At 39.4% G+C, this 18,368-nt stretch overlaps 2 protein-coding genes across 2 annotated transcripts; both read right to left on the bottom strand.

Moving 5' to 3' along the window:
* Nucleotides 1-889: 889 nt before the first annotated feature.
* On the bottom strand, nucleotides 890-2,720 carry LOC306862705 (vitelline membrane outer layer protein 1 homolog; the record flags this gene model as incomplete). The annotated part of the gene is made up of 3 exons (XM_079405627.1): nucleotides 890-1,067; nucleotides 2,034-2,152; nucleotides 2,550-2,720. The coding sequence occupies 3 exons, from the start codon at nucleotides 2,718-2,720 to the stop codon at nucleotides 890-892; spliced, it is 468 nt and encodes a 155-aa protein (XP_079261753.1).
* A 10,187-nt stretch (nucleotides 2,721-12,907) lies between these two features.
* LOC306862704 (vitelline membrane outer layer protein 1 homolog) lies at nucleotides 12,908-14,715 on the bottom strand (the record flags this gene model as incomplete). The annotated part of the gene is made up of 3 exons (XM_079405626.1): nucleotides 12,908-13,085; nucleotides 14,052-14,170; nucleotides 14,566-14,715. 3 exons carry the CDS (start codon nucleotides 14,713-14,715, stop codon nucleotides 12,908-12,910), a joined length of 447 nt encoding a protein of 148 aa, XP_079261752.1.
* Nucleotides 14,716-18,368: the final 3,653 nt, after the last annotated feature.

The following is an 18,368-nucleotide window of genomic DNA, read 5'->3' as shown; positions in this document are numbered from 1 at the left end:
TCAAAATCAAAATGCAGCGCAGGTGCTTTTATATGAATGTATCTTTGAAAAGAACTGATCGTTTTCAGATAAGCTTGACGTCATTTTCATTTAGTCTTTTCTGTAATGTAACCTTAATGAAGGCAGTGCTTATTTGAGAATGAATGTGCAAGTCTGTGGGAAACACTGTTCGTCAGCAAACAAACAAAAAGCATGCTTCAGAACGGGTTTGAGAAGGTGCTTAAGTTGAGCCATTTGTTTTAACGTAGCAGACTTAAGTACTCCATTTTAGTATAACATAGTACAGTTGCAGGGCATTTTAAGAACATAAAATGCATTTGGTGTACGAACCATGAAATAAGTGCATTTCAAATACATGCAAGTTTTTTTTATTATTTTTGGTGGAAAGTGACCATTCTTCAAAGCGCTTAATTTTTTTTTTATTAGTCAGGCATGAGGAAGTAGTGAGGCGTAAAGAAATATTCAATTGTTAAATGACTTCAGTCAGGTCAATGAAGCAGCACATTAAATCAGACAAACAGTCACCGTCATTTCAAGTTAAATGACTATTTAATAGATGTTGGGATATAACTACACCCTCTGAAAACAGCTCTACAGTTAAATGTACAGTATGGAGCGTGTGGATTTGAAATGCATGAACTGATAAGACAATAGGCGAGATGTACTGTCAGCCTCTGCTTTGTGTTGAGGTCCTGATCACATGTCAGGCTTTATTTTGTGATGACTAGCTGTTGTTTTGTGATGAATTATGATCCATTTGATCTTGTTGTAGTCATCCTCCAACACCTTAAAGAACAAAAAAAAAGCCAAAGTCAGATAATCCGGCACTAATGTCACGGAGATCTTCCAAGCAGCTGTAATCCGAGTGTTTGATTGGGTTCACGTCACCTTAGTCGCAGCAGAACATGTGCACGTCATTGAGAGCGGTGTCATCTCCAAGTCTCTGTTCCGGTTCTACCCGTGCCTGGATGCCACAAATCCCTTTTCCTGTACATGGATCACTCCAGTCGCCCCAGTAGCCCCAGCCTGTGCCGTAACCCGGTAACTCCACATTACCGCATTTGAAACTGGAAGTTTGGGTGAAACATTGTTGGTATTGATTTGAAACTATTTTATCAAAACAATTTCTTGGAACTTGCAATTTTGCACCCGAAAAAGAATAAAATATTTAGGTGCCACAGAATGAATTAAACATGACTGAAATGTCAAAGTGTTAATCTAATTTTTTCATGCGTTTCAGCATTTTAATCCATGTTGTACTTTAGATGTCCTGGGAACTAAGGTTCACTTAAAGTGGGGAGCAAGGCATGCGACACTATCAGATTCTCATGTTGCAACAATTGCTAAAGGTTTTAAAAATCACAGTATACGGTACTATCACAATACCACAACTGGATCTGCTTTTAGCAGGTGTGCCGTCAGTGCTGGGGTTTTTCACCAAAACGTTGATGCGCATCATCTCAGTTTAAGAAGAAGTCAAATGTGATCACAAAACAAGGGGGAAAAAAAAAAAAGCCCGACATGCACATTTTTAGATAACAAGTACAGTTATGTAGTCGCCAGTGGCAGCTTCCAAAATATTACTCAAATTAATATTTGTAGTCACAAACGCAACCGTTTTAGTTGCAGTCTGGAGCCCTGCAATCAGTTCCAGTAACATTTGGTGATAGTGAAGCGTAATAATGAGTTATTTACAAGCAATTTGTAAAAGACCAGTCATTTTAGACCACCAGGTTAGGTTAAAGGATTTTTAGCACAGCACAAACTCACATGATGTCATTTGCGGCCGTATCGTCACCAAAGTCTTGAGGAAATTCAACTCTCAGCTTAAAACGAGTCAAGAATCCAGAAGGACACCATCTGATTTCCCCCCAATTACCCCAGCTGTAGAAAAGAAACGGTTTTATTCAAACTAAACATTAAGAAAATTAATTGTATCTAGCTTATGAAAAAACTGCCTTCTACTCCTAACGTAACAATTCATAATAACTGCAAATCTGCTACATTATTACTCTTTGGACTGAGCTCATTACCTGCCTTCTCCTGACTGAACGTAGCTATTAGGGTTTCGTTGGCCTGTAGACGGATTGACGCAGTAAAGGCGAATCCCGTTGAGTGCGGTGTCATCCCCTGAACCAACAGAACCTTCCACCTTAAAGACAAAAAACATCAAGACAGAAAGAGAAGGAGTCATCTTAACTCCAGCATTTGGAGGTACACCAACATCACACGTTTGGATGTCTACTAAAAACGTGATCAATTGAATCAAAAACGTTCACTGTGGTGTATCTTCAGGAACAGGGCTGGGAATCCCTGGACTAACCCGATCCATAGTTACATTCAACTCCATGTTTCTTTAGTGTTAAGCAAAGCAGTCACAAACTTGAGCAGGTGCAGTTTCCTGACAATACCTGGAATTGAATCACTAACAGCAACTCCAGAGTTTATTTTTCCTAAGGATTTGAACCTTCAACCCTCAGTTACCAGCTTACACTTTCAAACATTAAACAATCCCCATAATACTGGAATTAATTCAGTTCTTATCATACCTTTAGACTGAATCCTGCGGCGTACGTTCCAGGTGGACACAGCCACTCCAGATACCAAGCTCCCAATGTTCCTCCATTCAACACAACCAGCCTCGATCTGTAACTCTCAACACTCACCTGCAGCCCAGTAATGACTAGCAGTGAAAACATCATGGAAGTGAAGTGATGCATTGCTGCGGCACTGGTCTGATGGGTTAAATTACTGATCAAATTAATCTACTGTTAAGGACCAGTTTCTTCAAATCCAGAACAATAAACCTTTCCGAACTGTCTGTGGTCTGTCAGCAGAATCTGCCTGATTCTTTCACAGCTGCTTCACAATGCATTTATAGGGTTTATCGATATTGTGATATCTGGTTTTAGCCAATCAGCAGCCAGGAACACAAAGCCCACGTCAAGTGACTCTGAAAATGCAATTAAATGACTGATTACTGATTACTGATTACTCCCAGCCGGCATTTCAGCGTCGATTCACCGGTGGATCATCGTCGGGTCCCATGGTTGAATCAACGTAACGGTTTTCCAAATTGGATCAGCGTTGATATTGTGACGTTGTTCCACCGGTTTACCTTCAGCACGGGTGAACTAAAGTCGTTCTGTAGACGTTGGATTAACGTTGAATTCGGTGTTGATTTTCCAAATTGGATCAGCGTTGATAACGCGACATTGTTTCACCGTCGTACTTTCAACACGAGTGAATTAATACACAACTGTACGTTCAGTAGCACCTTTGCATTTAGATCAACACTGTACATACATAAACGTTACAAATCAAATGACTGGCAGCAATGGCTTTACGATCAACTTCAATAAACTACCACATGCACAATTTAGTAAAACAACAGTTTATTTTGGAAACATAAAACACATGAAAATCTTAAACTTTAGTTTGCAGTGTCTGTGCTTGGCTGTTGTTAAAAACATGTACAAGAACAAGAAGAGACCCTTGTGCTTTTATGACTGAAACCAGTTGATCTTTTATTTTGGTGCAAAACTATAGTTTCTGTGAAACCATGTTTTACTAAATCATCTCATTACAAGAGATTTGTATATTAGTGCAGTGAGAATGTGTTGAACAGTTGGAGAATGGAACCTGCAACAGAAACCGTGTCGGTGGTAAAGTAAAGGGGTATAGCAGCATGGGACCACCTGTCTGAGTTTTGTCGACAGCCAGAGGTGGCACTAAATTTGACAGACAGTGGCCTTGAAATTCTTTATGCAGGAAAGACCCTGCCTTGAATGAAATGCATTTAATAATTTAAGTAGAAATGTTTCTTCAAATTCTGATAAAAGGTTAGAACCAACAGCCTTGTGAAATATCTTTATCTGAAAGCAAAACAAATCACATACAATATTTTTACAGTTCAGTAACAGTTGGAAACCAAGTGCACAACACTATTCATTAAACACTTATGTAATGTATTCAGATGAAAGTTTACAAAATTAAGCTGTTTTTTTCAGAGCCCCCAGTTACACTGTTTTAATCAGAATCCTAACTATAAAGTGCATTAAGTAAAACAAGTAAAATCAAATTAAGTACATTTTTATTAAACTAAGTCAAATCAAAACCTGTCAAAAAAGGTCCGTAATGACCAACGTTAAGTTTCAGTAGCGTAGTAGGCCTAACTATTCAGCTATACAGCTCTGCACAGTTCAAAAACCAGGCAGTTTTATTCCTAAGAAGAATATTTATTGTTGTCAGCCACTTTAACATTATAAATACAGTTCGAACATTAACACTGCACTGTGCTTACATAACATGATTGATTATATTAAAATGTGTTGTACAAAAAGGTAAAAACTGTACTGTACTAAAAAATAAAAACTTTACTCAAATAAAGATTAAATTAAAATGTATTAACGTTGATTGATATTTAATTTAGTGATTCCTCTGCGTACCACTAGAGGGAGCCTGAGTACCACACTTTGAGAACCACTGCTTGAAACAATCTTAATTCGTTTCAATTATATCGACATTTGCGAGTATATGATATTCAGAAAACACGAACAGAGTACGATAACTTTGAGACTATTATACAATTAAAAATATAACACATCTAATGCATGGCATTCACATCAGAACAATCTCTAAAAGACAGACATTAACACATAACTTACCAGCAACACACAACAACATGAGATGAGCAACTAACTTTAGCATCTGTGATAAAGCAATACAAATACACACACACACACACGCACGCACACACAACATACACACACACACACACACAGGGGCGTAGCGTCTGGGTATGCAGGTGCATATGGGCCCGGGGCAGATTGGGGGCCCGCGCGCTGAGGAGGAACTTTTATTGAAACCCTGCAGGGGCCCAGCTCTTTTCCGACAGCTTATCAGAATGATCCGCCCGAGTCCGACCCGAGCCCGTGTCTTTTCTCTCTCTCTCTCTCTTCCCCATTATACAGCTGCATTATACAGCATTAAAATGGCAAAGTGGTTATATTTAGTTTCGTTCTTTATTAAGTTAATTTAGAAACATGATATGTTTGGTAAATTCAAGTGTTTTTTTGTTTTTAATACCAAGCGGCCAGCGCCAGACAGTGAGCTGAGCATATGTTTGATCAGTTTAACCTTCTCAAATAAACACGATTTGAGACATAAAAAAACTTCATGCATTTCACAATATAAATAATACAAATGAAGATAAATGTGTGATAAATATCCAATTGTTTGCGCGAAGAGTGAAGCGCTCTTTTTACTTTGTTTAAACTGTTTTTCTTGCGTAACCTTTCAACCATTTTACTGTAGAAACTATTGATATTCATAGTTTTCATATTGTCAGATTTGCCATCAGCTCTGTCATTTTCTCTAAAACCAGTTCTATCCTCATGAAGCTGATTATAACACAAGCACATCAGATGTGTGATGAGTCTAATTTGCTCTATGTGTGACATTATGATCTACATTCATCTTCAGATCAGATCTCTTCTCATACTGTAACCTCATACTAAAGGCGTTCTACTTGTGCTGTCTAGTGAACAAAGATGGAAACAACCATTTCCATCAATGCATTACAATAACTTTAAAATACCATTAGTTACACATTTTTATTTACAATGCCTTTAATTCTATTGAATACAAGTGACATTTTGATGGTTAATTCAGTGAATGCCATTCAGTTATCAACTCCCAATCAATAATGCTGATTTGGCATTTTGCATAAAGTGTCAGCAAACAAACTTTTATCAGCTTATGCTATAAATGGACACTCTTCTGTTTTTAAACAGTAGATCTTGATGTGAATCAGGGGCTCGTTCTTCGTACGTTGCTTAAAACATCCGAGATCAAATGAGACATCCGAGATGATTTCATCGTGCTAATCATGATCCGGCTAATTGGGTTCTTCGAACACACCTGTTGTTGATGATTAGTATCGCTGGATTGAGTTATCTGAGATAACTGCGCGTTCATGCGCTGGTTTAAAAGGGGATATGTATCGATAGTAGAAACACTGATCAGCAACGCTGTTATTGGTTGCCCACAATGGCCAAAGAGCGCGCCCACTTTTTCTCTGCGGCAGAACAAGAACTCTTGATGGAGGGCTATGGGGAGTTCCAAAATTTAATAAAAACGACAGGGAACACCTCAAAGGCTGCAAAAGCCAGGAGAGAGGGCTGGCAAAAAGTTGCAGACAAATTAAATGCGTAAGTAGTGATTGTGTTAGAGGTTTTCAATCAGTTATGACAGTGTACATTAAACAATTTCATCTTTAATCTTTCATATTAGAGCCTCCACAGGACCCACTATAAATTGGAAACAAGTAAAGGTGAAATACAAGAATATTCTACAAAATGGTAATAATTAACTACATATGTTGTTCTTAGTCTTTTTTGTTTTTGTTTTAAACGACTGTGAAATGATGTGCTTGTTTATATCAGCAACTAGGAAAAAGGCAGAGCAAAAAAAAACAGGCGGTGGTCCTGCACCCCCACGTCACACCCCCACGTCACACTCAAGAGCTGGCCCTTGAGTTAAATGTGAACCGACCCAATGTTCAGGACATCCCTGGGAGCAGCTCTTCCTTAGACCCACAGCCAGGAAGCAGTAGCAGCAGCACCTTCATTACTGGTAAAGAGGTTTTTAATTCACTTTGTATAGGCTACTGTAAAATAATTGGTAGCTACCTTGCATTTGGTGTAATCCAAATGTCAGCTACACCCTTCAACTGGTAAATCTTGAGTAGTGTTGAATTGCATTGGCATGAAAGGAAGGCAGTTAAACCTACTTTGAGTAAATGGGGGGGGGGGGGGACTAAAAAGTTTCTATGTTTCTTTTCCTGTGTACCTCATTGTAATGAATTTTTTTTTCTTTCTCTATTTCTGTGCAGTTTTACATAACACACCCACACTTTTACCTGTTCCCATGCAAATGGTGGCTGAAGCATGTGCAGTAAGTGGACTTGTCCTTTTTTTTGTTTTTCTCAATAGTGAAATCAATATCAATAGTGGAGACACCGTATCACTTTGTCATACCATTTATTTTCATTGCACAGGACAGTGAAGAGACCCTCTCGGATGAGTGTCCTTTGGAGGAAGTACCTGTAAGTGCATGACTACACATAAAAATGCACTATATAATATACCCTATAAACTTATCAACTAATGTCCTTTATATTTTTGACCGCAATATGAGTTGCAGGAGTCTGCACAGAGGCAGACTGTGCAGACTTTTTTTACTTTCAGTTTTTTTTTTTTGTATGGGTTGAGTCTAATTTATTTTCTCTGCAAATGGCACAGGGTGACATCCGTTCCCTCTATAAACGTAGCCTACAGCAAAAGGTTGAATATTTGCATTTAAAAAAACAAAAACTGAGGGGAGAAATGGAGTTCCAAGAGCTAATGAAGAAGAAAATTGCTCTAGAAATAGAGTTGCTGCAAAAGGAACTTCAGAGTAAGTACTAAAACATTTCACATTTCAGAGCACTACTGTTGACCTTGCATAACAATATCTCTTTGCAGGCAAAAGATGACCCTAATTTGTTTTTTTTTTTCTCAAAGAACAACTAATAAAAACCATTGAATCCATATTTGCCTTGTCTTTTTTTTTTATTTGTCTAAATTTTTATTAAATTATTCTCAAAAATGGTGTTCCACAATCCTGTCCCGTGCAGCTCTGCCACTAGGTTGATCCAAGTGCACTGGCTGGAGGTCATCATCAGGCTGCACTTCCACCACAGGGGTCCTCTCCTTTCTAATGGTGGCAATGTTGTGTAATACAGCACATGCGACAATGTCGCATGCCCTGTCAGGTGCAACCCTCAGACTTTTCAGACACTGAAATCTTCCCTTTAGTTGCCCAAAGGTCATTTCAATGGGTGCCCTTGTCCTGGCTAGAGCTGCATTGTAACTGGTTTGTGGTCCAGGGTTGGGGTCAGGGAATGGAGTCATAAAATACTGCCTACAGGCATAGCCCCTGTCTCCAACCAGGATCCCATCGTAATCACCTGTACAATGGTAAAATGCAGTTCTGTTAGGCCCACAATAAGTGTGTGTGTAATACAGTGAGCATGACATTAATATCCTTACCACGTTCAAATAATGTGCATAACTGTGACTCTCTGAAAATTCTTGAGTCATGCACAGATCCTGGCCATTTGGCTTCCACATTTGTGATATGACACAGAGTCACACACCATCTAAGACATTGTAGTCAATCAACTGTATACTTATGGAATACATTGTATATATTACCAATATAAAATATTAAGAATTGTGATACTTAACTCACCTGCACATTTATACTGTGAACCCCCTTTCGGTTCACAAAATCCCCTTCATTGGGGCCTGGTGGGGCCTTGATATGAATGTGTGTGCAGTCTATGGCACCAATCACATTAGGGAAGCCTGGGGGACAATCGATTTATATTTACTAGTGTGGTCATATTCATACGATCTTCATTAACAAGTAGAATGTACCTGCAATTGCGAAATAGCTCTGTTTTACAACTTGGGGTCTTAAGTGGCTTGGAAAGACTACAAAAACACATAAAAACTGCTTTAGCGCCAGGTAAACTTTACGAATGGCACGACAGACAGCACTTTTGGCCAAGTTCTCCGCATCCCCAATAGTGTACAGGAAAGTGCCACTCGCAAAGAATCTCAACGCGATGCACACAGTTTGTGTTGTGGTTAAAGCCCGACTCCGACGAGTAGCTGCTAGAACTTTTAATATGAGGTTCTAACAAGTTTATGATGTAAATGATACCCTCACGTGAAAAACGATATCTTTCAAAAAGTACACTATCGCCCTGTGCTAATGGATCCTGTCTGTGTCGCAAAATGCGATTAATTCTAAAAGCTCTGCGAATTATCCTCGCACCTTCCGCAACAGGTTGCTCTCGTAAAAACGGGCAAGACATGGTTGCGACAGACTTCCCTATCTCCTCCGCTTATAAAGCCGCGATCTAATCCTGTTTACATGAAATAAGCCTGCTCCCGAGCAGGTTTAAGCTTGCGCACCTGTTGCTATGACAGCAAGTCCAGGATGAGCGTCGAAGAACCAAACGATCCAAGATCATGCCAAATCGTCAACAATCAAATCCAGCTAACTGAGTTAGCGACGTACGAAGAACGAGCCCCTGGTGTGTTTCATCACACATTTACATCTTCTTCAGCTCTGGGTCTTATTTCATCATTTAGTCATTTGGCACACGCTTTTATCCAAAGCGACTTACAACTGGGGAATACAAAAAGCGATTAATCTTGGAGAGGCAATCAGACAGAGGAAGTGCTCGTAACACCAAGTCTCAGTCATTGTTCAAATAAGTACAAGCTAGTAAGCGGAGAGAAAGATAGAGGGAAAGTTTATTTTATTTTTTTTGAGTTTAGGATGAAGTCAAGTACTGCCGAAAGAGATGAGTTGTTGCTTAAAGGTTGCCAGGGATCCGGCGTTCCGGATAGGGGTGGGAAGATTATTCCACCAGCCAGGAATGGTGAACGAGAATGTTCTGGAGAGTGATTTTGAGCCTCTCTGTGATGGTACCACGAGGCGTCGCTCACTAGCAGATCTCAGACTTCTGGAGGGGATGTAGGTTCGTAATAGTGAGTGGAAGTAGGAGGGTGCTGAGCCTGTGGTAGTTCTGTACGCAAGCATCAGTTACTTGAACTGGAGGCGAGCTGCAACTGGTAGCCAGTGCAAGGAGATGAAGAGAGGTGTAACATGCGCTCTTTTGGGCTCGTTGAAGATCAGTCGTGCCGCTGAATTCTGAATCATTTGTAGAGGGTTGATTGCGTTTGATTGCAGACCGGCCAGAAGAGCATTGCAGTAGTCCAGTCTAGAAACAACCAGGGCCTGGACAAGAAGTTGCGCAGCATGCTCTGTCAGAAAGGGCCTGATCTTTCTGATGTTGTGTAGTGCAAACCTGCAGGAACGAGCAGTCTTTGCAATGTGCTCTTTGAAGGTCAGCTGGTCATCAAAGATTACACCAAGATTTCTGACCGAAGTTGATGGGGTAATTATTGATGAGCCGAACTGAATCGTGAAGTCATGCTGTAGAGTCGGAGTGGCAGGGAAGACAAGAAGTTCCGTCTTTGCCAGGTTGAGCTGTAGGTGATGTTCTTTCATCCACGCCGAGATGTCCTCATTCAAATGAGTTGAGATTGCCTAGGGGAGAGTGGGTAGAGTATTTCCAATTGTTAGAAATGAGCAAACCAGTGCCCCCACCCCGGCCAACTTGCCTAGGGGTGTGAGAGAAAGAGAAATTGTGAGAGAGAGCAGCTGGAGTTGCCGTGTCTTCTGGACGAATCCAGGTCTCAGTCAAGCCCAGGATGCTGAGTGTGGAATGGAAGGAAAATGCAGAAATGAAGTCGGCTTTGTTGACAGCTGACTGGCAATTCCAAAGACCTACAGAGAAAGAAAGAGGTGCAGGGGAAGATGTAGAGATAGTGCGCAGGTTAGCAGGGTTACGTGACCTTCTGCGTGTATTTTTAGAACGAGGAGAACCGGAATGGTTTGGAAACACATGATAGAGGATAGGAGAGCGTGAGGGAGGATATAAAGGATACTTAAGTGTGCGCTCGGTGTCGTTGCTCGGTCAAAGTCGCGCAGGAAAAAGTCGTCTGTCTTTACACTCGTTGGTCTTCACACGAGGAGGCTGAATGCTTCTGTCAGCGCTCTGACATCAAATAAATACAGTCTAAGAAACTAGAGTGAAAACAGCTGTTGCCGGCTTCTGATCAGCCCAGCCAATAAGGTTAAAGGACTGCTAATAGCTCAAGACGAAACTAACACTTTGCACAATCACACAGACTCGTTCTCAGCTGAGGCGCAAATTATTCTAATCAGTAAGTGCAATTAACAGAGAAAACAACGAAAATGCAGAGTAGAAATAGGTAGGAAACGAACTATTCCTTCCTAGTAGCAAGTAAATTATTTACACAACAGAACTGCAACCAAGTTATTCAAAACACTTACGCGACCTGTCGTCCGTCTCTTCTGGTGACTCTGGCTTTCCCATTTTTGAAATAAAATTATTTAACTGAGAATAAAATTATTCAACCTTTACACTGAGATTTGAAACTCTACAAACAATATGACTACATCTGAAATCAGATATTCTCTGAGCAGGTGCTTCTTTTAAATAAGTAATTATTTCACAGCCATGTTCTACATAGTATGAATGTATCCATTTCTTTTCATTTTAGATTAAAACACTTCTGTATAGAAAAATTTGCATTATTTTACTTTTTTGTAGCTTTGAAATGAGAAAAACTTATAACTAATGCATTTATGACTGAGCCATGACTTTACATAAACGTCATCATCATCAGATGAATGCAGAAAGAGTGTCTGGTAAGAAGAGAAATGCTGTAAATCTGGAGAAACAGAGAGATGTTGTGTGTGAAATGAGAGATGAAGCACATGAGAAAGCTGAGGATAAAAGTGATAAAAGACCCGGAGGGAATTCAATCATATTTCAAGAGCACTAATTGTGTATAAGGGATTAAAGGGATACTCCACCGCAACATGAAAATGTTGTCATTAATCACTTACCAAAATGTCGTTCCAAACCCGAAAAAGCTTCATTTGATTTATTTATTAAGATGTTTTAGATGAAAACCTGGAGGCTTGTGACGGTCTCATTGACTTCCGAGTAAATAACACTGTCGAGGCACAGAAAAGAATGAAAGACATCTTCAAAATAGTCAATCTGCCATCAGTGGTTCAATCTGAACTATATGAAGCGACGAGAATACTTATTCTGTGTGACATGTTGTTGTCATGACATCCGGTGATAATCGGGCAACACTTCACCGCGGTGTAATATGCGTTCATTTTTTTTTTATTGTTATCACTTAGATTTGGCCATTTGTAGCATGTCCAGTGTTTCCCATACATTGATTTATTTGTGGCGGCCCGTCACTATATCAAAACTGACCGCCACAAACAGACTTTCCAAAAGGCTTATATATATAGAACTACTTAGCTGAATAAACTGAGCACTGCATGTTTCAAAATCAAAATGCAGCGCAGGTGCTTTTATATGAATGTATCTTTGAAAAGAACTGATCGTTTTCAGATAAGCTTGACGTCATTTTCATTTAGTCTTTTCTGTAATGTAACCTTAATGAAGGCAGTGCTTATTTGAGAATGAATGTGCAAGTCTGTGGGAAACACTGTTCGTCAGCAAACAAACAAAAAGCATGCTTCAGAACGGGTTTGAGAAGGTGCTTAAGTTGAGCCATTTGTTTTAACGTAGCAGACTTAAGTACTCCATTTTAGTATAACATAGTACAGTTGCAGGGCATTTTAAGAACATAAAATGCATTTGGTGTACGAACCATGAAATAAGTGCATTTCAAATACATGCAAGTTTTTTTTATTATTTTTGGTGGAAAGTGACCATTCTTCAAAGCGCTTAATTTTTTTTTTATTAGTCAGGCATGAGGAAGTAGTGAGGCGTAAAGAAATATTCAATTGTTAAATGACTTCAGTCAGGTCAATGAAGCAGCACATTAAATCAGACAAACAGTCACCGTCATTTCAAGTTAAATGACTATTTAATAGATGTTGGGATATAACTACACCCTCTGAAAACAGCTCTACAGTTAAATGTACAGTATGGAGCGTGTGGATTTGAAATGCATGAACTGATAAGACAATAGGCGAGATGTACTGTCAGCCTCTGCTTTGTGTTGAGGTCCTGATCACATGTCAGGCTTTATTTTGTGATGACTAGCTGTTGTTTTGTGATGAATTATGATCCATTTGATCTTGTTGTAGTCATCCTCCAACACCTTAAAGAACAAAAAAAAAAGCCAAAGTCAGATAATCCGGCACTAATGTCACGGAGATCTTCCAAGCAGCTGTAATCCGAGTGTTTGATTGGGTTCACGTCACCTTAGTCGCAGCAGAACATGTGCACGTCATTGAGAGCGGTGTCATCTCCAAGTCTCTGTTCCGGTTCTACCCGTGCCTGGATGCCACAAATCCCTTTTCCTGTACATGGATCACTCCAGTCGCCCCAGTAGCCCCAGCCTGTGCCGTAACCCGGTAACTCCACATTACCGCATTTGAAACTGGAAGTTTGGGTGAAACATTGTTGGTATTGATTTGAAACTATTTTATCAAAACAATTTCTTGGAACTTGCAATTTTGCACCCGAAAAAGAATAAAATATTTAGGTGCCACAGAATGAATTAAACATGACTGAAATGTCAAAGTGTTAATCTAATTTTTTCATGCGTTTCAGCATTTTAATCCATGTTGTACTTTAGATGTCCTGGGAACTAAGGTTCACTTAAAGTGGGGAGCAAGGCATGCGACACTATCAGATTCTCATGTTGCAACAATTGCTAAAGGTTTTAAAAATCACAGTATACGGTACTATCACAATACCACAACTGGATCTGCTTTTAGCAGGTGTGCCGTCAGTGCTGGGGTTTTTCACCAAAACGTTGATGCGCATCATCTCAGTTTAAGAAGAAGTCAAATGTGATCACAAAACAAGGGGGAAAAAAAAAAAAGCCCGACATGCACATTTTTAGATAACAAGTACAGTTATGTAGTCGCCAGTGGCAGCTTCCAAAATATTACTCAAATTAATATTTGTAGTCACAAACGCAACCGTTTTAGTTGCAGTCTGGAGCCCTGCAATCAGTTCCAGTAACATTTGGTGATAGTGAAGCGTAATAATGAGTTATTTACAAGCAATTTGTAAAAGACCAGTCATTTTAGACCACCAGGTTAGGTTAAAGGATTTTTAGCACAGCACAAACTCACATGATGTCATTTGCGGCCGTATCGTCACCAAAGTCTTGAGGAAATTCAACTCTCAGCTTAAAACGAGTCAAGAATCCAGAAGGACACCATCTGATTTCCCCCCAATTACCCCAGCTGTAGAAAAGAAACGGTTTTATTCAAACTAAACATTAAGAAAATTAATTGTATCTAGCTTATGAAAAAACTGCCTTCTACTCCTAACGTAACAATTCATAATAACTGCAAATCTGCTACATTATTACTCTTTGGACTGAGCTCATTACCTGCCTTCTCCTGACTGAACGTAGCTATTAGGGTTTCGTTGGCCTGTAGACGGATTGACGCAGTAAAGGCGAATCCCGTTGAGTGCGGTGTCATCCCCTGAACCAACAGAACCTTCCACCTTAAAGACAAAAAACATCAAGACAGAAAGAGAAGGAGTCATCTTAACTCCAGCATTTGGAGGTACACCAACATCACACGTTTGGATGTCTACTAAAAACGTGATCAATTGAATCAAAAACGTTCACTGTGGTGTATCTTCAGGAACAGGCCTGGGAATCCCTGGACTAACCCGATCCATAGTTACATTCAACTCCATGTTTCTTTAGTGTTAAGCAAAGCAGTCACAAACTTGAGCAGGTGCAGTTTCCTTACAATACCTGGAATTGAATCACTAACAGCAACTCCAGTTTATTTTTCCTAAGGATTTGAACCTTCAACCCTCAGTTACCAGCTTACACTTTCAAACATTAAACAATCCCCATAATACTGGAATTAATTCAGTTCTTATCATACCTTTAGACTGAATCCTGCGGCGTACGTTCCAGGTGGACACAGCCACTCCAGATACCAAGCTCCCAATGTTCCTCCATTCAACACAACCAGCCTCGATCTGTAACTCTCAACACTCACCTGCAGCCCAGTAATGACTAGCAGTGAAAACATCATGGAAGTGAAGTGATGCATTGCTGCGGCACTGGTCTGATGGGTTAAATTACTGATCAAATTAATCTACTGTTAAGGACCAGTTTCTTCAAATCCAGAACAATAAACCTTTCCGAACTGTCTGTGGTCTGTCAGCAGAATCTGCCTGATTCTTTCACAGCTGCTTCACAATGCATTTATAGGGTTTATCGATATTGTGATATCTGGTTTTAGCCAATCAGCAGCCAGGAACACAAAGCCCACGTCAAGTGACTCTGAAAATGCAATTAAATGACTGATTACTGATTACTGATTACTCCCAGCCGGCATTTCAGCGTCGATTCACCGGTGGATCATCGTCGGGTCCCATGGTTGAATCAACGTAACGGTTTTCCAAATTGGATCAGCGTTGATATTGTGACGTTGTTCCACCGGTTTACCTTCAGCACGGGTGAACTAAAGTCGTTCTGTAGACGTTGGATTAACGTTGAATTCGGTGTTGATTTTCCAAATTGGATCAGCGTTGATAACGCGACATTGTTTCACCGTCGTACTTTCAACACGAGTGAATTAATACACAACTGTACGTTCAGTAGCACCTTTGCATTTAGATCAACACTGTACATACATAAACGTTACAAATCAAATGACTGGCAGCAATGGCTTTACGATCAACTTCAATAAACTACCACATGCACAATTTAGTAAAACAACAGTTTATTTTGGAAACATAAAACACATGAAAATCTTAAACTTTAGTTTGCAGTGTCTGTGCTTGGCTGTTGTTAAAAACATGTACAAGAACAAGAAGAGAGACCCTTGTGCTTTTATGACTGAAACCAGTTGATCTTTTATTTTGGTGGAAAACTATAGTTTCTGTGAAACCATGTTTTACTAAATCATCTCATTACAAGAGATTTGTATATTAGTGCAGTGAGAATGTGTTGAACAGTTGGAGAATGGAACCTGCAACAGAAACCGTGTCGGTGGTAAAGTAAAGGGGTATAGCAGCATGGGACCACCTGTCTGAGTTTTGTCGACAGCCAGAGGTGGCACTAAATTTGACAGACAGTGGCCTTGAAATTCTTTATGCAGGAAAGATCCTGCCTTGAATGAAATGCATTTAATAATTTAAGTAGAAATGTTTCTTCAAATTCTGATAAAAGGTTAGAACCAACAGCCTTGTGAAATATCTTTATCTGAAAACTGAATGCAAAACAAATCACATACAATATTTTTACAGTTCAGTAACAGTTGGAAACCAAGTGCACAACACTATTCATTAAACACTTATGTAATGTATTCAGATGAAAGTTTACAAAATTAAGCTGTTTTTTTCAGAGCCCCCAGTTACACTGTTTTAATCAGAATCCTAACTATAAAGTGCATTAAGTAAAACAAGTCAAATCAAATTAAGTACATTTTTATTAAACTAAGTCAAATCAAAACCTGTCAAAAAAGGTCCGTAATGACCAACGTTAAGTTTCAGTAGCGTAGTAGGCCTAACTATTCAGCTATACAGCTCTGCACAGTTCAAAAACCAGGCAGTTTTATTCCTAAGAAGAATATTTATTGTTGTCAGCCACTTTAACATTATAAATACAGTTCGAACATTAACACTGCACTGTGCTTACATAACATGATTGATTATATTAAAATGTGTTGTACAAAAAGGTAAAAACTGTACTGTACTAAAAAATAAAAACTTTACTCAAATAAAGATTAAATTAAAATGTATTAACGTTGATTGATATTTAATTTAGTGATTCCTCTGCGTACCACTAGAGGGAGCCTGAGTACCACACTTTGAGAACCACTGCTTGAAACAATCTTAATTCGTTTCAATTATATCGACATTTGCGAGTATATGATATTCAGAAAACACGAACAGAGTACGATAACTTTGAGACTATTATACAATTAAAAATATAACACATCTAATGCATGGCATTCACATCAGAACAATCTCTAAAAGACAGACATTAACACATAACTTACCAGCAACACACAACAACATGAGATGAGCAACTAACTTTAGCATCTGTGATAAAGCAATACAAATACACACACACACACACGCACGCACACACACACACACACACACACACACACACACACACAAACACGCACGCACACACACACACACACACACACACACACACACACACACACACAACATACACACACACACACACACACACACAGGGGCGTAGCGTCTGGGTATGCAGGTGCATATGGGCCCGGGGCAGATTGGGGGCCCGCGCGCTGAGGAGGAACTTTTATTGAAACCCTGCAGGGGCCCAGCTCTTTTCCGACAGCTTATCAGAATGATCCGCCCGAGTCCGACCCGAGCCCGTGTCTTTTCTCTCTCTCTCTCTCTTCCCCATTATACAGCTGCATTATACAGCATTAAAATGGCAAAGTGGTTATATTTAGTTTCGTTCTTTATTAAGTTAATTTAGAAACATGATATGTTTGGTAAATTCAAGTGTTTTTTTGTTTTTAATACCAAGCGGCCAGCGCCAGACAGTGAGCTGAGCATATGTTTGATCAGTTTAACCTTCTCAAATAAACACGATTTGAGACATAAAAAAACTTCATGCATTTCACAATATAAATAATACAAATGAAGATAAATGTGTGATAAATATCCAATTGTTTGCGCGAAGAGTGAAGCGCTCTTTTTACTTTGTTTAAACTGTTTTTCTTGCGTAACCTTTCAACCATTTTACTGTAGAAACTATTGATATTCATAGTTTTCATATTGTCAGATTTGCCATCAGCTCTGTCATTTTCTCTAAAACCAGTTCTATCCTCATGAAGCTGATTATAACACAAGCACATCAGATGTGTGATGAGTCTAATTTGCTCTATGTGTGACATTATGATCTACATTCATCTTCAGATCAGATCTCTTCTCATACTGTAACCTCATACTAAAGGCGTTCTACTTGTGCTGTCTAGTGAACAAAGATGGAAACAACCATTTCCATCAATGCATTACAATAACTTTAAAATACCATTAGTTACACATTTTTATTTACAATGCCTTTAATTCTATTGAATACAAGTGACATTTTGATGGTTAATTCAGTGAATGCCATTCAGTTATCAACTCCCAATCAATAATGCTGATTTGGCATTTTGCATAAAGTGTCAGCAAACAAACTTTTATCAGCTTATGCTATAAATGGACACTCTTCTGTTTTTAAACAGTAGATCTTGATGTGAATCAGGTGTGTTTCATCACACATTTACATCTTCTTCAGCTCTGGGTCTTATTTCATCATTTAGTCATTTGGCACACGCTTTTATCCAAAGCGACTTACAACTGGGGAATACAAAAAGCGATTAATCTTGGAGAGGCAATCAGACAGAGGAAGTGCTCGTAACACCAAGTCTCAGTCATTGTTCAAATAAGTACAAGCTAGTAAGCGGAGAGAAAGATAGAGGGAAAGTTTTTTTTTTTTTTTTTGAGTTTAGGATGAAGTCAAGTACTGCCGAAAGAGATGAGTTGTTGCTTAAAGGTTGCCAGGGATCCGGCGTTCCGGATAGGGGTGGGAAGATTATTCCACCAGCCAGGAATGGTGAACGAGAATGTTCTGGAGAGTGATTTTGAGCCTCTCTGTGATGGTACCACGAGGCGTCGCTCACTAGCAGATCTCAGACTTCTG

Source organism: Barbus barbus (assembly GCF_936440315.1).
Source record: "Barbus barbus genome assembly, chromosome: 43".
Classification (NCBI taxonomy): domain Eukaryota; kingdom Metazoa; phylum Chordata; class Actinopteri; order Cypriniformes; family Cyprinidae; genus Barbus; species Barbus barbus.
Note: the sequence above shows the minus strand (reverse complement) of the source record. Positions and strands in the feature narration are given on the sequence as shown.